This window comes from Paroedura picta, chromosome 6 (assembly GCF_049243985.1).
Source record: "Paroedura picta isolate Pp20150507F chromosome 6, Ppicta_v3.0, whole genome shotgun sequence".
Lineage (NCBI taxonomy): Eukaryota > Metazoa > Chordata > Lepidosauria > Squamata > Gekkonidae > Paroedura > Paroedura picta.
The window spans coordinates 425,926-446,086 of record NC_135374.1 but is presented as its reverse complement, the minus strand read 5'-3'; the positions used below and the strand labels follow the sequence as shown (position 1 = coordinate 446,086).

Below are 20,161 nucleotides of genomic sequence, written 5' to 3'. Positions count from 1 at the left end.
CCTCGCCGCAGTCCCCGCCCCGCCCGCGCCCGGCCCCGCCCACCCCCTGCCGCCGCCGCCGCCGGGCGGGTGCCAGCCTCCTCCCGGGCTCCCCGGGGGCCCTCCGGAATCGCCGCTTCCCGCCGGCCGCTCAGGGGCCGGGGCTGCCGGGGGGGGAGGGGGGAGGGGGCGTCCAGCTGCCTCTGCGGCCAGGGGCCCCTGCTCGGACCGCCGCCCGGCCCGCCAGGTGTTCTCCCCGGGGCGCAGGAGCGCCCAGGCTCCCGAGGTGGGGCAGGGCAGGGCAGCAGTCAAGGCCCCAGGCTCCGCGGCGCAGGCTGCAGCCTTTGGGGCAGGACTGGCCTGGGAAGTCCTTGAAGTGCCGGGAAAGGGGCCAAGGAATAGACAACATTTTCCCTCGAGGAAGACCCTTGGCATTCATTTTATATTTAGTTATATATGTTTCCAGTTCTATACCGGCACTCTGGACAACAGCAGTCGGTTTCCAAACCCTAAAATCGCAATACAACCCATAAACCCCCCATAACAAGCGAGGCTCCAGCCTTTGGACCTACACGGGTGGCCCTCCATGACATCAGCCCAGGGGATCTGATCCTACAGCGTTTATTAGGGCGGGACCCACAGTAGCTCCCGTCACCCCACCCACCCACCCACCCTCAACAAAACACCTGGCGGAAGGAACAGCTCTGTCTTGCAGACCCCGTAGAACCCAGACAGCTCCGTCAGGGTCCTCCGTTGGGGCTGGGGCCAGGCAAATGTCCCCGGGGGCCCGGGACAGCCAGTAGATTTGTACCTGCAGAGTGAAGAAGTCTGCGGGGGGCGTAAGGAGATAAGTGGTCCCTCAGGTAGGTGGACCCAGGCCACATATAGCCTTAAGCTCAAAACCAAAACCTTGAACCTGGGCCTCAGTATGAGTTAAACTGATGTTCTTTGCAGTTTCTACCATTCTTTAATGCCATTGTCGTTATCACCTTATTACTATAAATGGAGTTACCCGTACCGTTTCCTGTAAACCACCCTGAGCCTTCGGGGAGGGCTGCAAACAAAGAAATAAAATGTCCAAGTGAGGACCCGCAGAGCTGCATTTTGTACTAGTTGCAATTTCCAGGTCAGAGACAAGGGCAGGCCCACGTAGAGCGAGTTGCAGAAGTCTGGTCTGGAAGGGACTGTTGCATGGATCGCTGAGGCCAGGTGGTCTGAGGGCACTAGTAGCCGGGCTTGGCGAAGGTGGGAAGATGCCGTCCGGGCTACTTTAGTGACCTGAACCCCCATGGAAAGGAAGGCATCAAAGGTCACCACCAAATTCGGTATCGGTTCCTGATCCTGCCCTCTTCTGCCCAGTCCCAGGACCTCTGGCTTGGCTGCTCAGGGGTGGTAATTTTATTGTTGCTTTGGTGTAAACTGCCACAAGCTGGCCTGGCGTAGGAGTGGCAGTCAATACATTTAATCAACAAACTGGTCTCAGCAGTGCCTGGCTGGGACATTGTCAAATTTCCTGGACCACCGTCAGGGGCATCTTGGGGGGGGGGGGGGCAGGAGAAAGTATTTCACAGGGGGAGGGGGGGTCTGAGAACTGCCAGGCTGAACCCAACCCAAGTTCCTTCTAGGCCAGCAAGGTCCCCGTGGCAAGTTGCCACCCAGCAGAGAAGAGAAGCAGCCGCCTCCACCTGGCCTTTGCCACCAGCCCCCACAATCAGCCGGGCAGAATTCCCAGCCTCTTTGGCCCCACACACTGTCCACCCCCGAGGTACAGCCCTCCATGGAGACAGTGGCTTGGGTGCAGACCGGACCAGGCTGGCAAAAGAGGTCCAGAGTTGAGGCCAGTGACGGGTCACCACTTGAAAATCCCCCCCCCCAGGATTCCCGAAGCCAGCCTCCAGGTGGGCCCTAGAACCGCGCAGACCCCAGAGTTCACTTCCCCTGGAGAAAACGGCTGCTCTGAGGAGGGGGGCTCAAAGACTGACCCCCCCAAGCGTTCTGTCCCCCCACCCCGGCACAGGGGTCCCAAGCACAGTGGTTGGGGGAGGCGAAGGCCGAAGTCTGCCCCTGCAAACACACGTGCGCCTCCACACCCTGGCCGGGCCTGGCATCTGCTGCCTCCGCAGGGCCCTCATTAGCCCAGCGGTGCTGCCTCCCTCGCCGGCCCCTTTAGGCTTGCACCTGCCTGCTCAGGTGTGCGGCTGGAGCCCCAGGGAGCGCGGCTCTCTCCGTTGCTATGAGGCGCCAGGAAGAGCCGGCTCTTTGTGCAGAGGCAGGCCTGCGTGGATCGGACCGGGGCCTCCTTGTGCCAAGATGAACGGGCTGGCCCGGCCCAAGGACGCGGGTGGGAAGCAGCAGCTCATCCAGACAGGACAGACCAGCGCCGGACCTGGCCCCGGGCCTGGACCGGCCGCCAAGCCCCCGTAAGTGAGACAGGCAGGCCAACACGGGCGAGCCAGAGCAGCCGCCCCGCAGGGCCGGGGAGCCAGAGCAAGGGAGGGGGCGGGAGGGGGCAAGTGCCCTCCAGAGATCTCCCGGAATCCCAGCCCATCACCAGGCCCCAGGGGCCAATTCCCCACCGGGAGGGCAGGGCATGGGGGGGAGGGGGGGCTCTGATGCACAGCATGGAGCCTGTGCTTCCTGCTCACCCCCTGCCCTGCCTGGGCTCCAGGCCTCCCCCAGGCCACAGCTGGCAGCCCTCATAGAGGGAGGGCCAGGGAGCCCCTGCCCCTTCTGTGCGGAGAGCAGCCAGCCAGGCCTCTGTCCCAGATGGACACCCGAGAGGGTGGGGGGAAGGGGCCCAAGAGCAGGAAAGGGTCTCTTGAAGCCTGGGCCCCAGGACAGTGCTGGGAAGCTGCTGCTCTTCCTCCCAGACTTTTTTTTTGGGGGGGGGGGAGGGGTCTCCCAGGCTGCTGACTTTCTCCCTCTGGGGGAGAGGCCCGCTGGGGGAAGAGGCCGAGGGGCTCCGGTGTGCTGATGACCCCCTTGCCCTTCTGGCCTCCCTCCTTCCCTCCCTCTCCAAGAGGCCTGCAGGGCCTGTGTCTGAAAGCCGTGAAAGTTCTGGGTGGGAGTTCGGCTTCACCTTCTGGGCAGCCAGAGGGCGGGGGGGGGGGTGCCACTTGCAGGGCCCCGGGGCAGAAAACCCCCACAGAGGCAGCAGCCAGACAGCCGGACTTCTCAGGGCTGTGAGGGTGAACTGAGGGAAATGGGAACTGTGCAAACCAGGGTGTGGCAGATTTGGGGGGGACCAAGTGCTGGAAAAGGTGTGGGTGGGCAAAGAGCGGGAGACTATGGGAGGGCCTCTTCTATGGGGCCCAGCCCCCCACTTCTGACCCACCGTGTCTGAGCCCCCCAACCTGGCCAGCAGCCCCAACAGCAACAGCCCCTGCCTGGTCTTGGCCTCGCCCTGGGCCCTGCCGGGAGGGTGGCTGAACAGCCCACGCTTGGGAAGGGGCCGTTAAAGGTTTTGTATAGTATTGTATTGTATTGTTGTGGAAGGGGCCATGCAGGCCATCTAGTCCCACCCCCTGCTGGGATGGGGACTGGGGAGCCTGTCTGCCAGGGGCCTGGCTTTATGTATACACGGGTGTAATAGGAGTGCAGGCCACTTTTTTGCCCTTGGAGGAGTGAACTTCTGAATGTGCATCCCCATTTTGGGGGTAGGAAAAGGCCATTTTGGGCAGGGGAGAGACACCTCAGAGCCCGCCAGCTGGCTGCATTCCTCCCAGTCCACGCTCACCTGTTCACTCTTCCAGAAGGCCCAGAGGGGTACCTGCAGAGCCCGCCTGCCACCCCCAGAGAGAGGCTCAGCCAGTGGCATCAGGGCCTGCCTGGACCAAGGCAAAGCCCCCCCCCCAACACACACACGCAGACAAGGGGGCTGCCCCCTCCCAATGCAGGGAGTATCTGTAATGGGGGGGGCTGGGATCCTGTGCAGAGCAGCTATAATGGCCCCCAGCAGCTTGCCCCCCTGCCCTGCTTGCCGTGAGAATTGCAGATTTCGTGACCTTGTTAAAGAGATTGTTGCTTCCTCCCTTTTCCTGCTTTTCAAATGTCCTCCTTTTTGGTTGGGCTCCAGGGACAGATGCTGTTTTTAACCAGCCCCTTCATTTGTGGGGTCCCCAATGCTAAGAGGGGATCCGTAAAGTGGTCCCCCGCAAAGCCCCCCGCCCGCCCGCCCGCATGTACCCTCCGGGGTTTGTGGGTCCCCTCTGCAGCTGATGCTCCCTCCCTCCCTCCCCAGGCCAGGCAGTGCCCCCCCGCCTCAGGTGCTGGACCCGTCCGGAGACTCCTATTCCCGGTGGCTCAATGTCATGGTGGTGCCTGTCATGTACAACTGGATCATTCTCATCTGCAGGTAACACTGGGGGGGGGCTGGGCTCCAAGTGGGAGGCCACCCTGGACAGCCACAGCCCCGCCCCAAACCTTCAGCCACACCCCCACAGCAGTTGACCTCCTCCTGGTCTTCGGGGCCCTCCCCCCCCCCCCACGCACACACACTTGGATGTCCTAAGGAGGGCCCTGGGGCAGGCAGGCAGCAAGGTATGGGGGGCACTCTGCCCGGACCCATAGACGTCAGCAGGTACTGGCAAAGAAGAACTGGAAGAGAGCAGCTGGGAAGAGGAGGGACACCCCCCCCCCTGCCCCCCGTTGCAGGGCTGAGAGGCAGAGTGAGAGGAGGGGTCCAAGCAGCAGGCCAGGGGACCTGGGAGCCATGGGGACTTGCGGGGTGCCTCTCCTCCCCCCACGCCAGCCTTTGAGATGCCGCTTCTCCGCCTCAGGTCCTGCTTCCCAGGACTCCAGCACAACTACCTGCCGCTCTGGCTCACCCTGGATTATGCCTGCGACCTCCTCTACCTGGTGGACATCGGGCTGCATTTCCACACCGGTCAGTCACCCATTCTCCTCCCTCTGCCACGTGCTCCCTGGGGCCCAGATGCCATGGCATCCCCAGGCCCGGCTTCCTCCCCAGCAGCGACCTCCCCCTCTTAGCCCACAGCTGCCCTCTCCCACCCCCTCCCACTGAGGGGCACAGCACCACCTTAGCCGTCCACTGGGGGGCAGCAGCTGCCCAAGTTTGGCCTCGCCATGCCAAGGACAGGTTTAAGGATTTGCGGGACCCCAGCAGAGCACAGACAGCCTGGAGGTGGGGGCACTCCAAGGGTCCCCCCTGCCCCCCCCCGAGAGCTCCACCGGCCAGGCTCCCTTTTTGAAAAGGCTGCCTGCCAAGTGTGGGTTGGAAGCAGCAGGGGGGGGAGGGGTGGGGTGGGGTGAGTGGCACTCATCGGCTGCTGCCTCCTTTGTGGTCCCGGGCAGGAGGGCTCAGGAGCATCGGGAGGACAAGGAGAGCAGGTGCGTGCAGGTGTGCTCGGTCCACCTGCTTAGGGCTGCTCTTGTGTACTGCAGCCCCCTTCCTTCCTGCCCCCCATGCTTGGATGGGGCAGGCCCAACATCCTCCTGCCATCAAAGGGGGAAGAGGGAGGCGAGGGCCCTGATCCATGCAGGGCCCCTTGAAGCACGTGCAACATGCCTCTGCCCTCCTGTTAGGGGACTCTAGCGGGGACTAAGCATTCTGTGCCCCTATGGGAAGTGTGCCCCATCCTGCTGGCCACTCAGTGCCCGCTGTGGGGCTAGGCCCACTTGTCCTTCCTCTGAGAGAAGAGGGGGCCATGGCCTTCATCAGTGAAATCCTGTAATCTCCCTGGGACAAAAGGACCCACATCCCCACAACATCTCTTGCGTTCTGAGATTGGACAAGCACCAGCTGAAGAGTCTTTCTCGGGCCGGCCTCACCTTTCAGCTAGCCAAGGTGATCAACGCCTGTCCATTTTTGTCACGCCAGGGGCACCAAGCAGCCAGAGGTGCCTCCTTTTGCCTGTCTGCCTTGGCCCTCCGGCCCACCCTCCCTCCTGTTGAAACAAACCATGGGCTGCATCCCCTCCTGCCGCCCAGTGGGGAGAGCTGCAGAGGCCGGAGACGGCGCTTCCCCCCACATACACACACCATGCCGGTTGCAGCTGCTGGCCCGGACCCAGGAGCAAGCCGGGAGGAAAGGAAGCACTGAGGCCATGGCTGAGAGGACCAGGTCTCCTGCTGGGGCTGAGAGCTCCTGGCCTCCGCCTGCTGCCCTCCAGGGGGGAGGGGGGGGCTACTGCAGAAACCCGGAGGTGCCACCACTATGTCAGAATGGGGATCTAGGACCCTTTGCACTTCTATGAGGAAACCGTAGAGTCTGCAGCTGGGGGCAATCCTAGAGTGTGTGGTGACATCGCAGAGGTGACATCGCCTCATTGGGGTGACATCACACCCCCTCCCTCCAGGCCCTCCCCCTGCAAGTTGGCAACTGGAGAGAGAGCCCAAGGCGGCTTCCAGTCACCTTCCCTTTCCTCTCCCCACAACAGACACCCTGTGAGGGAGGTGAGGCTGAGAGAGCCCTGAAATTACTTGAAGAAGAAGAAGAAGAGTTGGTTCTTATATGTCACTTTTCTCTACCCAAAGGACTCAAAGCAGCTTCCAATTGCCTTCCCTTTCCTCCCCCCACAACAGACACCCTGTGAGGGAGGTGAGGCTGAGAGAGCCCTGATATTACTGAAGAAAAAGAAGAAGAGTTGGTTCTTAGATGCCGCTTTTCTCTACCCGAAGGAGTCTCAAAGCGGCTTCCAGTCGCCTTCCCTTTCCTCCCCCCACAACAGACACCCTGTGAGGTGGGTGAGGCTGAGAGAGCCCTGAGATTACTGAAGAAGAAGAAGAGTTGGTTCTTAGATGCTGCTTTTCTCTACCCGAAGGAGGCTCAAAGCGGCTTCCAGTCGCCTTCCCTTTCCTCCCCCCACAACAGACACCCTGTGAGGGTGGGGAGGCTGAGAGAGCCCTGAGATTCCTGAAGAAGAACAAGAGTTGGTTCCTTTATGACTCTTTTCTCTCCCTGAAGGAGGCTCAAAGCGGCTTCTAGTCGCCTTCCCTTTCCTCTCCCCACAACAGACACCCTGTGAGGGAGGGGAGGCTGAGAGAGCCCTGAGATTCCTGAAGAAGAAGAAGAGTTGGTTCTTAGATGCTGCTTTTCTCTACCCGAAGGAGTCTCAAAGCGGCTTCCAGTCGCCTTCCCTTTCCTCCCCCCACAACAGACACCCTGTGAGGTGGGTGAGGCTGAGAGAGCCCTGAGATTACTGAAGAAGAAGAAGAGTTGGTTCTTAGATGCTGCTTTTCTCTACCCGAAGGAGGCTCAAAGCGGCTTCCAGTCGCCTTCCCTTTCCTCCCCCCACAACAGACACCCTGTGAGGGTGGGGAGGCTGAGAGAGCCCTGAGATTCCTGAAGAAGAACAAGAGTTGGTTCCTCTATGACTCTTTTCTCTCCCCAAAGAGTCTCCAAGTGGTTTCCAATTTCCTTCCCTTTCCTCTCCCCACACAGACACCTGTGAGGTGGGTGAGGCTGAGAGAGCCCTGAGATTCCTGCTCGGTCAGAACAACTTTAACAGTGCTGTGACTGGCCCAAGGTCACCCAGCTGGCTGCATGCAGGGAAGGACCGGGGAATCAAACCTGGCTCACCAGATGTCCACACTCCAAGCTGGCTCTCTATGCCTTGAGATATGTGTAGCTTTTAAATTTGCATAGGGCAAAAAGGAGATGCTCTGTGCAGGCCAAGAAGCTGGTTCCTCCAAAGCTAATACAGGAGTCCGATTAGATCGCAGCCTGTGCAGACCTAGGCGGCATTTGTCCTTATCAAGCTCCTCCGTCCTCTCATCAGATAAGAGTGGAGACTCCCTGTCTGGCAGCCTTCTGGGCCTCCTCCTGCCCCAAGAGGAAATGAAAGCTGACCTGCTGCTTATTAATGTTTTCATTCCGATGCATTCTTCGTTGCCAGAGATGTTCTGAGAAGGTAATCGCTTTGTGAGCTTCCTGTTCCAGGGAAACTGTAGGGAAACCAACCGTCCTTTTGACCAAACGTAGCCCATAAACGCCTTGCTGAGGCCAAAGAATGGTGGATACTTTTGAACTGACCCCTGCAAATCATAGCATCATAGAATCATAGAGTTGGAAGGGGCCGTGCAGGCCATCTAGTCCAACCCCCTGCTCAACGCAGGATCAGCCCTAAGCACCCTAAAGCATCCAAGAAAAGTGTGTATCCAACCTTTGCTTGAAGACTGCCAGTGAGGGGGCGCTCACCACCTCCTTAGGCAGCCTATTCCACTGCTGAACGACTCTGACTGAGAAAAACTTTTTCCTGATATCTAGCCTATATCGTTGTACTTGAAGTTTAAACCCATTACTGCATGTCCTCTCCTCTGCAGCCAACAGAAACAGCATCCTGCCCTCCTCCAAGTGACAACCTTTCAAATACTTAAAGAGGGCTATCATGTCTCCTCTCAACCTCCTTTTCTCCAGGCTGAACATTCCCAAGTCCCTCAACCTATCTTCACAGGGCTTGGTCTTCTCCAAGGAGCTGGCCAGGAGCCGGGGGCTCCATCCGTATCCTGGGGGTGAAGAAGACTTGCCCCTTATTAGCCGGGTGGATTCCTGTTCCACGGTGGCCGTCCGACGTCTCCTAGCAACAGGCCATTGTGTGCAGAGGCGTCACTGTGTGCTAATTGTTTTTAAATTAATGTGTTCACAAAATGCCCACCCAGCCGGGCCCAAATAAAGGTTAATCACGGGGGGTGGGGGGAGTCAGCTCTCGAGGGAAGGGAGGGGGCGAGTCCCGGAACACAGACCCAGGCGAGAAAGCCACAAGCACCACAGAAGCGCAGCCAAATAGTGACCCCAGACAGCCCCCCCATGCATCTGTCCTGCCACCCAGGCCCCGCGAGCTCTCTGGGCCTTTGAAGCGGGGGCAGGGCTGCTTAGCATGCACCACTGGGATGCTGGAGGGTGTGTGTCCAGGAGCCTTCTCCCAGGATATGCCCGTGGCATCGGCATCGTCAGCTTGGCATAGCGGTTAAGAGCGCAACTTCCAATCTCCTCCTCCACCTGTAGCCAGCTGGACGACCTTGGCCTACTCTCAGTCCTGCTAGAGCTGTCCTCACAGAGCAGTTCTCTCAGAGCTCCCTCAGGGGACAGGAAGGGAAGACGATTGTAAGCTCCTTTGATTCCTTGGATACTGAAAAGCAGAGTATAAAAACCAACTCTCTCTCTCTGATGGGTGGGAAAGTTTGTTGGGAGCCATAAGGGTGGGAATGTTTGTTGGGAGACGATGCAAGACACAGAAACGGAGGGGTCTGCATTCATTTTTGCCGGGAAACTCTGCGATGAGGACAAGAAAAGGGGACGAGGGAGGGATCCTAAGCCCGGAAGGTGGGCATGCAGGGGAAGGCTCTGCAGAGCATCAGGAAGGGATCTGCTGAGGACCCCAAGAAAGAAGCCCCTCTGGAGCACCTGAGGAGTGGAGAAGGGACTTTCCCACACTCCCACTCACAAGCTCTTCCACCCAGAGGACCGCTTTGGAGGACAAAAGCAAAACCAGAGTCGGGAGGAAGGGCAGACGCACAACCCTGGTGTCAACTGGAGGCTGCCGGTGTTGTGCGGCTCTTGTGTATCTGAGAAGCAGGTCGTATTAACGGGAGGCAGCCAGATTCGGAAGGAAACAGAGAAGCCCCAGATTATCCCTCCTCCGGTACCCCATCCCTCTCCCAAGGATCTCAGAGCCATTCTCATTTGACGCTGCACCCCGAGACAGAGAGAGATTTGAACCCAGCTCTTCCTGATCCTTGTCCTGCACTGCAGCACACCATCTAGATGCCACAAGGGGTGCACACGCTTCTCGCTCCCTGGCGGACGGCAGGAAGGGCAGGGCCCCAGTCCCAGGCTGAGCAGCACCATGGACAGCCACACACGCCCTGGGGGGACAAGCTGGAATTGAGCGGCATGGCCCGGGAGGGTGACCGAGGGCCAAGAGCCCCCCTCCCTCCCTCCCTCCCTCCCTCGGTGGCTCTCCCCAACTCTCTGCCTCCTCACTGCCTTGCCCCCCAGGCTTCCTGGAGCAGGGGATCCTGATTGGCGACCGGCTGCAGATCTCACGCCGCTACGTGCGCTCTTCCGGCTTCCTCTGGGACGTGCTCTCGGTGCTCCCCACGGACCTCTTCTACCTGTGGCTGGGCACAGCCGTGCCGGCCGTGCGGGCCAACCGCTTCCTTCGGACCCCCCGGCTGTTTGAGGCCTTCGACCGGATTGAGACGCGCACGGCACACCCCAACTCCTTCCGCATTGCCAAGCTGATGCTGTACATCTTTGTCACCATCCACTGGAACAGCTGCATCTACTTTGCCCTCTCCAGCTTCATCGGCTACGGCGCGGACGAGTGGGTGTACCCCAACATCAGCACCCCCGGCTTTGACACGCTGCTGCGCCAGTACCTCTACAGCTTCTACTTCTCCACGCTCATCCTGACGACGGTAGGCGACACGCCCATGCCGCACCGGGAGGAGGAGTACCTCTTCATGGCGGCGGACTTCCTCCTGGCGGTCATGGGCTTTGCCACCATCATGGGGAGCATGACCTCCGTCATCTCCAACATGAACCAGGCGGACGCCGCCTTCTACCCCAACCACGACCTGGTGAAGGGCTACCTGCATGCCCACCGGGTCAACCGCCGGCTCCAGAACCGCGTGGTCAACTGGTACCAGCACCTGCAGATGGAGAAGAAGATGACCAATGAGCTGGACATCCTGCAGCACCTGCCCGAGCGCCTGCGGGCCGAGGTGGCAGTCAGCGTCCACCTGCCCACCCTCCGCAAGGTCCAGATCTTCCAGAACTGCGAGCAGAGTCTGCTGGAGGAGCTGGTGCTCAAGCTGAAGCCGCAGGTCTACAGCCCCGGGGAGTACGTCTGCAAGAAGGGGGACATCGGGCGGGAGATGTACTTCATCCGTGAGGGGAAGCTGGCCGTGGTGGCGGACGACGGGGTGACCCAGTACGCCGTCCTGGGAGAGGGGCTCTACTTCGGGGAGATCAGCATCATCAACATTAAAGGCAAGTGACCGGCAGGCAAAGGGCAGGACTCCCCCCACACACACTCACCCCCCCCCAGGCAGCCCCCTCCTGCCCTTGAGTGTGGGGCCAACCCTGGGGCTGAGCGATGAGCCCAGAAGCGCCCGGCCCCCCAGAGAGCTCAGAAGCACGGCCACGGGCACTGGGCACCAGGCCCTGTGTAGAGGGATGGGGGACTGGAGGCAGCCTCCCCAAGCGGGCACACACGCACCCCCCCCCTCTGTCTCTCTTCCCCTGGGCTATTCAAGGAGGGGGGGTGGATTGTTCCACCACAGTTTCCCAGGTGAGCCAGCAGCCAAGGCAGCAAGCACCCTGTGCCTCCTCTCCATCCAGGGGCTCCTTTGGGCTTCCTTCTGGGGCACGTGGAGCCGGATGGGAGAGGAGGCGAGGCAGTTCTCGGCTAAATCCGTGGTCGCTGGGAGTTCATGTCAGCTCTTTGCTGAGACCCCAGCAGGATGGAACAAGAGCCCAACTGAACGGAAGCGGAACCCAAGGAACCCCAAGGGAGATCCAGAAGCCCCGCAATGCATCTTCCCAGTCAGTTTTCCTTTGGCCCAACTGGCTCTGGCTGCGCTTTGGTCAGTTCCCGTGCAGGACCTCTGCGTCCGTCCTGGCAGCTCAACAGACACAACCGCTTGACCTCGTAGAGGTTGGCAGCGCTGGCCTCCAATCTGCTCATGCCCCCGCTCCTCCCCCACAGGCGGGCAGCTGGGCGACCCTGGGCCGGGGCCAGGCCCTTCAGAGCTCTCTCAGCCCAGCCTACCTCACAGGTCGTCTCTTGTGCGGAAAGGAAGGGAAAGGGATTTGTAGGCCGCTTTTGAGACCCCTTCAGTTGGAAAAAAGTAGGGTACAAAAACCAGCTCCTTTTTGCCTGCCTGGCCAGCATGTTTCATTCACTTTATTCGAATATGGACTCATCTTGCAGCATGGCCACACGCAATACGAAGATCAGCAAATAAGTCTGAAAGTGTCATTTTATCCCGCTTTGTTTAAGGGCTTAGCCATTTGCTTGTCTTTTGTTTGTTCGTTTGTTTTGGGATTTTTACCCCACCTTTTCTTTGCCCTCAGACAAAATGTTGCAGTGTCGCGTGGCAATCGGAAACTGCTCTGCTCTTCTTGGGGAGTTGAGCAAGATGCGTGTGACATATTGGAAGCAAATGTCCCTATAGGCCAAAGGAGAGAGAGAAGAAGAGCTGGGGCGGGGGGGGGGGGGGTTGTATCCCGCTTTTCATCGCCTGAAGGAGCCTCAGAGCGGCTTACAATCACCCTCACCTCCTCTCCCCACAACAGACACCCTGAGAGGGAAATGTGGCTGAGAGAGCTCTGAGAGAACTGGGACTGGCCCAAGATCACCCAGCTGGCTGCATGGGGAGGAGGAGTGGAGAAACAGACCTGGTTCTCCAGATTAGAGTTTGACACTCTTAACCACTACACCATGCTACCAGCTATTTCATGTGCCCTAGAGAAAGTGAAGGAAAACATTGATCTGGAAGGTTCAGCCATGGGTCATCTAGTCCAGCCCCTTGCACAAAGCAGGAAATTGCACAATGCTCCCTCCTCCACTCCCCCAGTAACCCTCCAGGATCCCTGCTCCCACCCAGCCTGGAGGATAATTCAGGCCCCACTGAGTCAAGGCCCCACTGAGCAGACTTGTAGAAAATATTGAAAATAGGCAAATGAACAGAAAGCAAGGCTTTTCCTTGCTTAAACTTAACAAGCAAATTAGCACATCTTTATGTCTCCCATACAACCCCTCTTGGCGCTCTAATTAATACGCAAGGCACAAAAAATCTTCCCAAGCTGGTGTTTCCATGCCGAAAGGTGTGCAATCTCTCCCAGACACTATAAGCCTTCCTAGAAACCCACATCAGCATCACAAGGTCAACACCACAGAACATTCTCAGGAGTCTATGACAACCACTACACAATTAAGCGAAGCAAAAGAATCCCACAGTCCAAGTTCAGAAAAATCTGGTTGTCATGAGAACCAGGCTACAGGGTCAAATCATGGAAGATGCATCACACGTCAAAGAAACCTCACAAAAACAAATGAACAGGTGAGCATGGCAGGAACATGAGAACATGCAAACAGAGTCTTGACACTGACCCCTGTGTGGCACTGCGCATTGCCCTGGGCCTGTCAGAAAGGCCACGGGAGCTCCACCCTGGCTCATCCCTGCCCCACGAACTCCCTCTCGCAGAGCTGCCTAAATTCCCAGAGTTCACAGAACTGAGGCAGGACTGAGCCGAGAGGCCCCCAGGACAGATGCTCCCCAGCCATCCTTGCCTCCCCCTGCCTCGTCAGGCTCCAGGCAGCCCAGTTGGGGGGCTGGCTTTCCGTGCTCAGGCCCCCAACCCCATTCTTCTCCCTCCAGGGAATAAGTCGGGGAACCGGCGCACGGCCAACATCCGGAGCATCGGCTTCTCGGACCTCTTCTGCCTGTCCAAGGAGGACCTGAGAGAGGTGCTGGCCGAGTTCCCCAACGCCAAGTCCGTGCTGGAGGCCAAGGGGCGTGAGATCCTGCTGAAGATGGACAAGCTGGACGTCAACGCGGAGGCCGCGGAGATTGCCCAGCTGGAGGAGGAGGAGCGGCGGACAGCCGCCCTGGAGGAGGGCCTGGACACACTGCAGACAAAACTGGCCCGGATCTTGGCCGGGCTGGAGTCCAGCGCCTTCAAGATGGCCCTGCGCCTGGAGAGCCTGGAGTGGCACATGCGGGACTGGGGGGGTGGGCAAGGCAGAGGGCACGGGGCAGTAGCCCCTGACCAGGAGGGTGGGCACTGCTGAGCTCGCGGGCCCCTGGTTGCTACACCGCTTGGCATTCCTCCCGCCCCCACTCCCCCCCCCCACTAGGCCACTCTGAGGGGGCTGCTCCACTTTTGATGGAGCGTTCTTCCGTGCAAAGAGTGCCCTGAAAGAGATGGATCTGCAACCTCCCTCCCTCCCTCCCTGTCTCTCTCTCGCTCCCTCTCCTCATGGGGTTCTATGTTGAAGAATTTGGAGCCATCAACGCAAGAGTTGTCTGCCTGCGAGCTCCCCTCCGCCAGTCCTGAGCGAAGGGGCCCAGGCAAAATGCCCCCCCTCCCGCCCCCTCAGAGGGAGTCCCGAGTGGGGGCCAGACCGAGGGGGGCACAGGCTTAGCCGATGGGGCGCTGGTGCTGTCCCTGGTCCAGGACTTGGTGGAAGGCCTTTCCTGCCCCACTCCTCAGGAGCCCAGTGGTGCCCCGGCTGTCCTGGCCCACTCAGGGGTGGGTCCCAGGCCCAGCAGTTTCCTCCCGATGGCCTTGGTCGGTGGACTCCTGTCACAGCCTGCCCCACTCGCTCCTGCAGGTCCTGGGCAGGAAGCCCCAGGTTGGCTCAAGCTCTCCGGGGCCACCTGAGGGACCGTTGCATCATCCCTGGATTCCACTGGGTCCCCAGTAGGCAGAGACCAGTTCCCCGGGCTGCTTTGAGTAGTGGGTTCCAGGGCCTCCTGCACCGCTGGCTTCCCTCTCCATGCCCCATCCCCAAATGGCCCAGAATTCCCCCTCCTAAGCCCCGCCCCCTCGGGCTCTACCCCCCCCCCAAACCTCTAGTCTTCCTCGGCCCAAAGTTGGCAACGCTGTCCTGCCTATTGGCTCCCCACGCTGCTCCTTGAGGGGCCTCCGAGAGACCTGAGGCTGTGGGTGGGGCTGCCCTTTGCCTCCCCACTGGAGGGCACTCTGCTCCTCCCCCCTCCCTCACTGCCAGCAGGACCCCTGCCCCTGGCCAGCCACCCTGGGGCAGGGAGGTCTCCCATCCAACTGCTGGCCAGGCAGGACTGGCCCTGGTCCGCTGCTGGGGGTGGAGAAGCCTGCCTCGCCTGGGCCCTTCCAGCTGGGGCCATGCGGAGCAGGGGTGGCCCTGCAGAGTGAGCGGGCTGGCCTGGCATGGCTGGAGGGGGCTGCCCGGAGATGGAGCCAGGAGCCCCCTGAGCTGCAGAGGGAGCAGGTGAGGGGAGGCACGAGGGATGAGGAGGGCTAGCGGGCAGGAGGGAGGAAGCATGTCTCTGCCATGCATTTGCTTTCCGTCTCCGGGCTTTCTAGCCTGGCCCACTGTGGTAGGAGCTTTTCCGACCTGGGAGGACCGGGAAAAAGGAATAAATGAGCCTGCATGAAACTGGTGCTCGTGCTGGCCTCAGATTCCACACAAGCAGGTGTCCTTTTTGATTTGGGGTGGGGGAAGACGGTGCTGGGGGGCCAGCCTGGAGCTCTGGGTCCCTCCCTGCCTGGCCGCCCAGCCCGGTTCACACCACAGTGGCTCCGGTCCAGAGGCCGGGGGTCGGTCCTCGGTGCTCTCTCGGCTCGGAGGGGGAGGGAAGGGCTTCCTTCTCCGTGGCTGGAGGGGATCTGCCAACCTCGGAAGCCACAGCTGGAGCCCCCGTGACGCTGCCCCTCCCCCATCCGCCAGGCCCGCCTTGTCTGCTAGGGCTGGCCGGGGCTCTCCAGGTCCTCACTCAGAGACGTCTGTCCTGCCCGTCCCTTCCAGTGGGACCTTTTAGTGGGACAGAGCAGGGAGGAGGGCGGGGGGGCTGCCTGCTAAGCAGCTCTGGAAGGGCTGCCCTGGGCAAGAAGCAGAGGCAGGGGGTGGGCAGGACCCACCAGGCATCAGCCCTCCGGGAGGGGAGGGGTCAGGGGAAAGGGGGAGCCCCAGAGTTCTGGGGGCAGGCAGGCTGCACACCAAACAGTGGGGCTGGGGCAGCTGCCCAGATCTGGCAGTGGGGAGGGGGTCTCCCACATTCCCCTGGGACCCCTACTTTGTGGGAAAGGCACACACTCCCCCTGCTGGTCTGAGCTCTGCGGGGCTCCACGCATTTTCTCTCCCGGGAGCACAAGCAGCCAAGGGCCCCCTTTTAAGGGGATGAAGGGTCACACCTGTACAACATCCCATCAGCCCTCCACACCAGACTCCCCATCTCAAGCATCCGTGCCATTCCCACATGCTGTCTCTGTGGCCTGAGGTTTATGGGTGGGGGTTTCAGGGGTGGGCCAGATACCACTGCAGGGGGGGGCATTCCGGCAAAAGCAGACACCCCCACCCCAGAAGCACCTTTCCCTCCCCTGGCCTAATTTACACATGAGAGCCCTCTCTGCAAGACCATCGGCCTTGGCAGCCTGTTTGTTTGTTTCTTCTTTCCTTCCTTAGAATCATAGAATCATAGAGTTGGAAGGGGCAATCTAGTCCAACCCCCTGCTCAACACAGGATCAGCCCAAACCTACCTTCCTTCCTTCCTTCCTTCCTTCCTTCCTTCCTTCCTTCCTTCCTTCCTTCCTTCCTTCCCTCCTTCCTTCCTTCCTTCCTTCCTTATCCTTCCTTCCTTCCTTCTCCTTCCTTCCTTCCCTCCTTCCTTCTCCTTCCTCCCTTCCTTCCTTCCTTCCTTCCTTCCTTCCTTCCTTCCTTCCTTATCCTTCCTTCCTTCCTTCCTTCCTGGCTCCTGGGCCATTCGTGTTCTTCCAAGAACTAAGCAACAAGATGAGGTCTTGAGAGCAGGAGGCGGGCAGGCGGGTGGGCGAGGAGGGGGGTCTCTGGGCCGCATCTGTGGGCTCCGGAGGGGGGGGGCTGTTCCCTGCCTCTGCCTGAGTCTCCGGGCAGCCGTCAAAGCTGTCACGTCCTTCATCAGCAAGGGAACCTCCGTCCCGATGCTTCCCTGCCCGGCCTTGACAGCAGCCGCTGGGGATGGAGCTGGTCCTCGCCTGGCCAGAGACGGTCGGTCGCTCCAGGAGAGCCGGGACCGGCTGGCAGAGCCCAGCTTCCCCACCGCATGCCTGCCAGACCTTCACAGGCTGCCAGCCTCGACCTCACAAGCATGTTAGAAATCACAGAGGAAAGGGGGTGGCTGCCCCACACAAAGGCTGGTCCGGCACTGGGCTTTGGCTGGACGGGGAGATCACGGGGCCAGCCCCCCACTCAGCCCTCCCCCTCCAGGACTTGCACTAGCAGAAGGCTGACAGGATTGCTTAAGACAGGAAGAAGGGGGCTTGTCAAAAGGAATGGGGTAGGGGGAGGAAAGGCAGAAGGGTCAGGTGCATGTGATGGTGGGGGGGGGGGGCAGCATGATAGATGTGTTCTCAAATCATGCCTGGGGTGGAGAGAGCAAACTTTTTCTCCCCACTCAAAATACTAGAAGTGGAGGACAGAAGTGGCAAAAGGGGACAAGGAGGAAAGGGGCTACTTCTTTTGGTTAAACGGTGGCATTTGCTACCAGAGGATCTAATGAGGGTCACAGGCGTAGACAGCTTTCAGAGGACATAGGAGAGAAAGTTATGAAGTCCAGATGATGGAGGGGACCCTTCACATTCAGAGGCACTAAACCTCTGGATCCCAGTGCCAGGAGTCAGCATCAGGCGACGATGCCAATATCTGAGCCCTGTGGAGGAACTGGCTGGCCCCTGGGTGAGAAGGGAGTCTGGATTGGAGGGACCCTCCCTGGCCTACCCAGCGGGGCTCTTCTGAGGGTCTTCTCAGGGGAAGGCCTCGGCCTCTCTGCCCTGTGGCTGGCCCTGCAGAGGAACTGGCTGGCCCCTGGGTGAGACGGGAGGCTGGACTGGAGGGACCCTCCCTGGTCTGACCCAGCAAGGCTCTTCTGAGGTCCTTAAGAAGGCCTCGGCCTCTTTGCCCTGTGGCTGGCCCTGCAGAAGAACTGGCTGGCCCCTGGGTGAGAAGGGAGGCTGGACTGGAGGGACCCTCCCTGGTCTGACCCAGCAGGGCTCTTCTGAGGGTCTTCTCAGGGGAAGGCCTCGGCCTCTCTGCCCTGTGGCTGGCCCTGCAGAGGAACTGGCTGGCCCCTGGGTGAGACGGGAGGCTGGACTGGAGGGGCCCTCCCTGGCCTGACCCAGCAGGGCTCTTCTGAGGGTCTTCTCAGGGGAAGGCCTCGGCCTCTCTGCCCTGTGGCTGGCCCTGCAGAGGAACTGGCTGGCCCCTGGGTGAGACGGGAGGCTGGACTGGAGGGACCCTCCCTGGCCTGACCCAGCAGGGCTCTTCTGAGGGTCTTCTCAGGGGAAGGCCTCGGCCTCTCTGCCCTGTGGCTGGCCCTGCAGAGGAACTGGCTGGCCCCTGGGTGAGACGGGAGGCTGGACTGGAGGGACCCTCCCTGGCCTTACTCAGCAGGGCTCTTCTGAGGGTCTTCTCAGGGGAAGGCCTCGGCCTCTCTGCCCTGTGGCTGGCCCTGCAGAGGAACTGGCTGGCCCCTGCGTGAGACGGGAGGCTGGACTGGAGGGACCCTCCCTGGCCTGACCCAGCAGGGCTCTTCTGAGGGTCTTCTCAGGGGAATCCTTGGCCTCTCTGCCCTGTGGCTGGCCCTGCAGAGGAACTGGCTGGCCCCTGGGTGAGACAGGAGGCTGGACTGGAGGAACGCTCCCTTCCCTGACCCAGCAGGGCTCTTCTGAGGGTCTTCTCAGGGGAAGGCCTCGGCCTCTCTGCCCTGTGGCTGGCCCTGCAGAGGAACTGGCTGGCCCCTGGGTGAGACGGGAGGCTGGACTGGAGGGACCCTCCCTGGCCTGACCCAGCAGGGCTCTTCTGAGGGTCTTCTCAGGGGAAGGCCTCGGCCTCTCTGCCCTGTGGCTGGCCCTGCAGAGGAACTGGCTGGCCCCTGGGTGAGACGGGAGGCTGGACTGGAGGGACCCTCCCTGGCCTGACCCAGCAGGGCTCTTCTAAGGGTCTTCTCAGGGGAAGGCCTCGGCCTCTCTGCCCTGTGGCTGGCCCTGCAGAGGAACTGGCTGGCCTCTGGGTGAGACGGGAGGCTGGACTGGAGGGACCCTCCCTAGTCTGACCCAGCAGGGCTCTTCTGAGGGTCTTCACAGAAGAAGGCCTCGGCCTCTCTGCCCTGTGGCTGGCCCTGCAGAGGAACTGGCTGGCCCTTGGGTGAGACGGGAGGCTGGATTGGAGGGACCCTCTGTGGTCTGACCCAGCAGGGCTCTTCTGAGGGTCTTCTCAGGGGAAGGCCTCGGCCCCTCTGCCCTGTGGCTGGCCCTGCAGAGGAGCTGGCTGGCCCCTGGGTGAGACGGGAGGCTGGACTGGAGGGACCCTCCCTGGCCTGACCCAGCAGGGCTCTTCTGAGGGTCTTCTCAGGGGAAGGCCTCGGCCTCTCTGCCCTGTGGCTGGCCCTGCAGAGGAACTGGCTGGCCCCTGGGTGAGACGGGAGGCTGGACTGGAGGGACCCTCCATGGCCTGACCCAGCATGGCTCTTCTGAGGGTCTCATCAGGGGAAGGCCTCAGCCTTGTCATGACCGCAAGCAGGGCTGGCTTTCCAGGAGGGCCGAGCAGATTTGTCACGGTCTGACGTCACCACCTGCATCAAAGCCAGTGAAGGTAATGAGGAGAGCAGCACTTAGCAGGGTCTTGGTGATGCTGGAGATGCACGGAGAACCCCAGCGACAGAGAGGCTGCCCTCCTCCCTCCCCAGCGGACAAGCCAAGCCGCAGGGGCCAACCAACGCTCAACGTTCTCTCCGTCTCCGGGAAGGTGCAGGGCCAGTGGCTCGTGCCGTGGAAAGACCTGTGAGGGTCCATTAGCGTGGTCTGTATCATCGGCCCCTTGGGGTCTGCCTGGGCTGGCAGCCACTCTCTGGGTTCTCAGGGAAGGGCCTTCTGGGGTTCAGCGCCCCATACTGATAGGTCTTCAAAGCCATCCCTCCAGGCAGGGCACATCAGGTGTTAGCTAACGAATCATCAGGTGTTAAAAATCATCAGCTTTTAAAAATATATATATCAGCTGTCGGTTCGTCCTGACTGCTTCGGATGAAGGGAAAAAATACCAACAGGAGGGGCAAGCAGCTCCCCAGACCTTTGCTGCCCCCCCCAACAAGGCACACACAGAACCCACCCCCCACTTTCCTGTTCCGCCTGTGGTTGGACATTAGCGCCACTCTCCGTCTCTCTCGCACCCGAGCCCAGCCCTCGTGCCTTTCCTTTCCAAGTCCCCTGGTTGCTCCTGGAGGCCGCAGCGCTCTGCTCCCTCTGGCTCCAGGGCTGTTCTGTTCCCTTTGGCTCCAGCTGGATCACCCCCCTGTGGCCGTGGGGGTCAACCCCAGCCCCTCTCCCCCCTCACTCCGGCAGTCTCTGTCCCCGGTGCCAGGACACCCTGCCCCACCGTGCCCGGTGCATCGCTATCCCTTTTGCCGAGGAGCAGGTGGGCACTGCAGCCTTCTGCACCACACCTGACACTCCATCGGTGTCCTGGGATGGGCTGCGAG

The 20,161-nt window shown here is 60.7% G+C and overlaps 1 protein-coding gene across 1 annotated transcript in view; it reads left to right on the top strand.

The window, feature by feature from the left end:
* The first annotated feature begins 2,289 nt into the window (after window positions 1-2,289).
* Window positions 2,290-20,161, top strand: part of CNGA4 (cyclic nucleotide gated channel subunit alpha 4) — a 21,316-nt gene continuing 3,444 nt past the window's right edge. Inside the window, exons 1-7 of the mRNA XM_077341005.1 lie at window positions 2,290-2,399; window positions 4,220-4,333; window positions 4,758-4,864; window positions 9,938-10,933; window positions 13,327-13,725; window positions 14,049-14,200; window positions 20,044-20,097. Coding sequence (XP_077197120.1) covers window positions 2,290-2,399; window positions 4,220-4,333; window positions 4,758-4,864; window positions 9,938-10,933; window positions 13,327-13,725; window positions 14,049-14,200; window positions 20,044-20,097 — 1,932 coding nt within the window. The remainder of the gene's footprint in view (window positions 2,400-4,219; window positions 4,334-4,757; window positions 4,865-9,937; window positions 10,934-13,326; window positions 13,726-14,048; window positions 14,201-20,043; window positions 20,098-20,161) is intronic.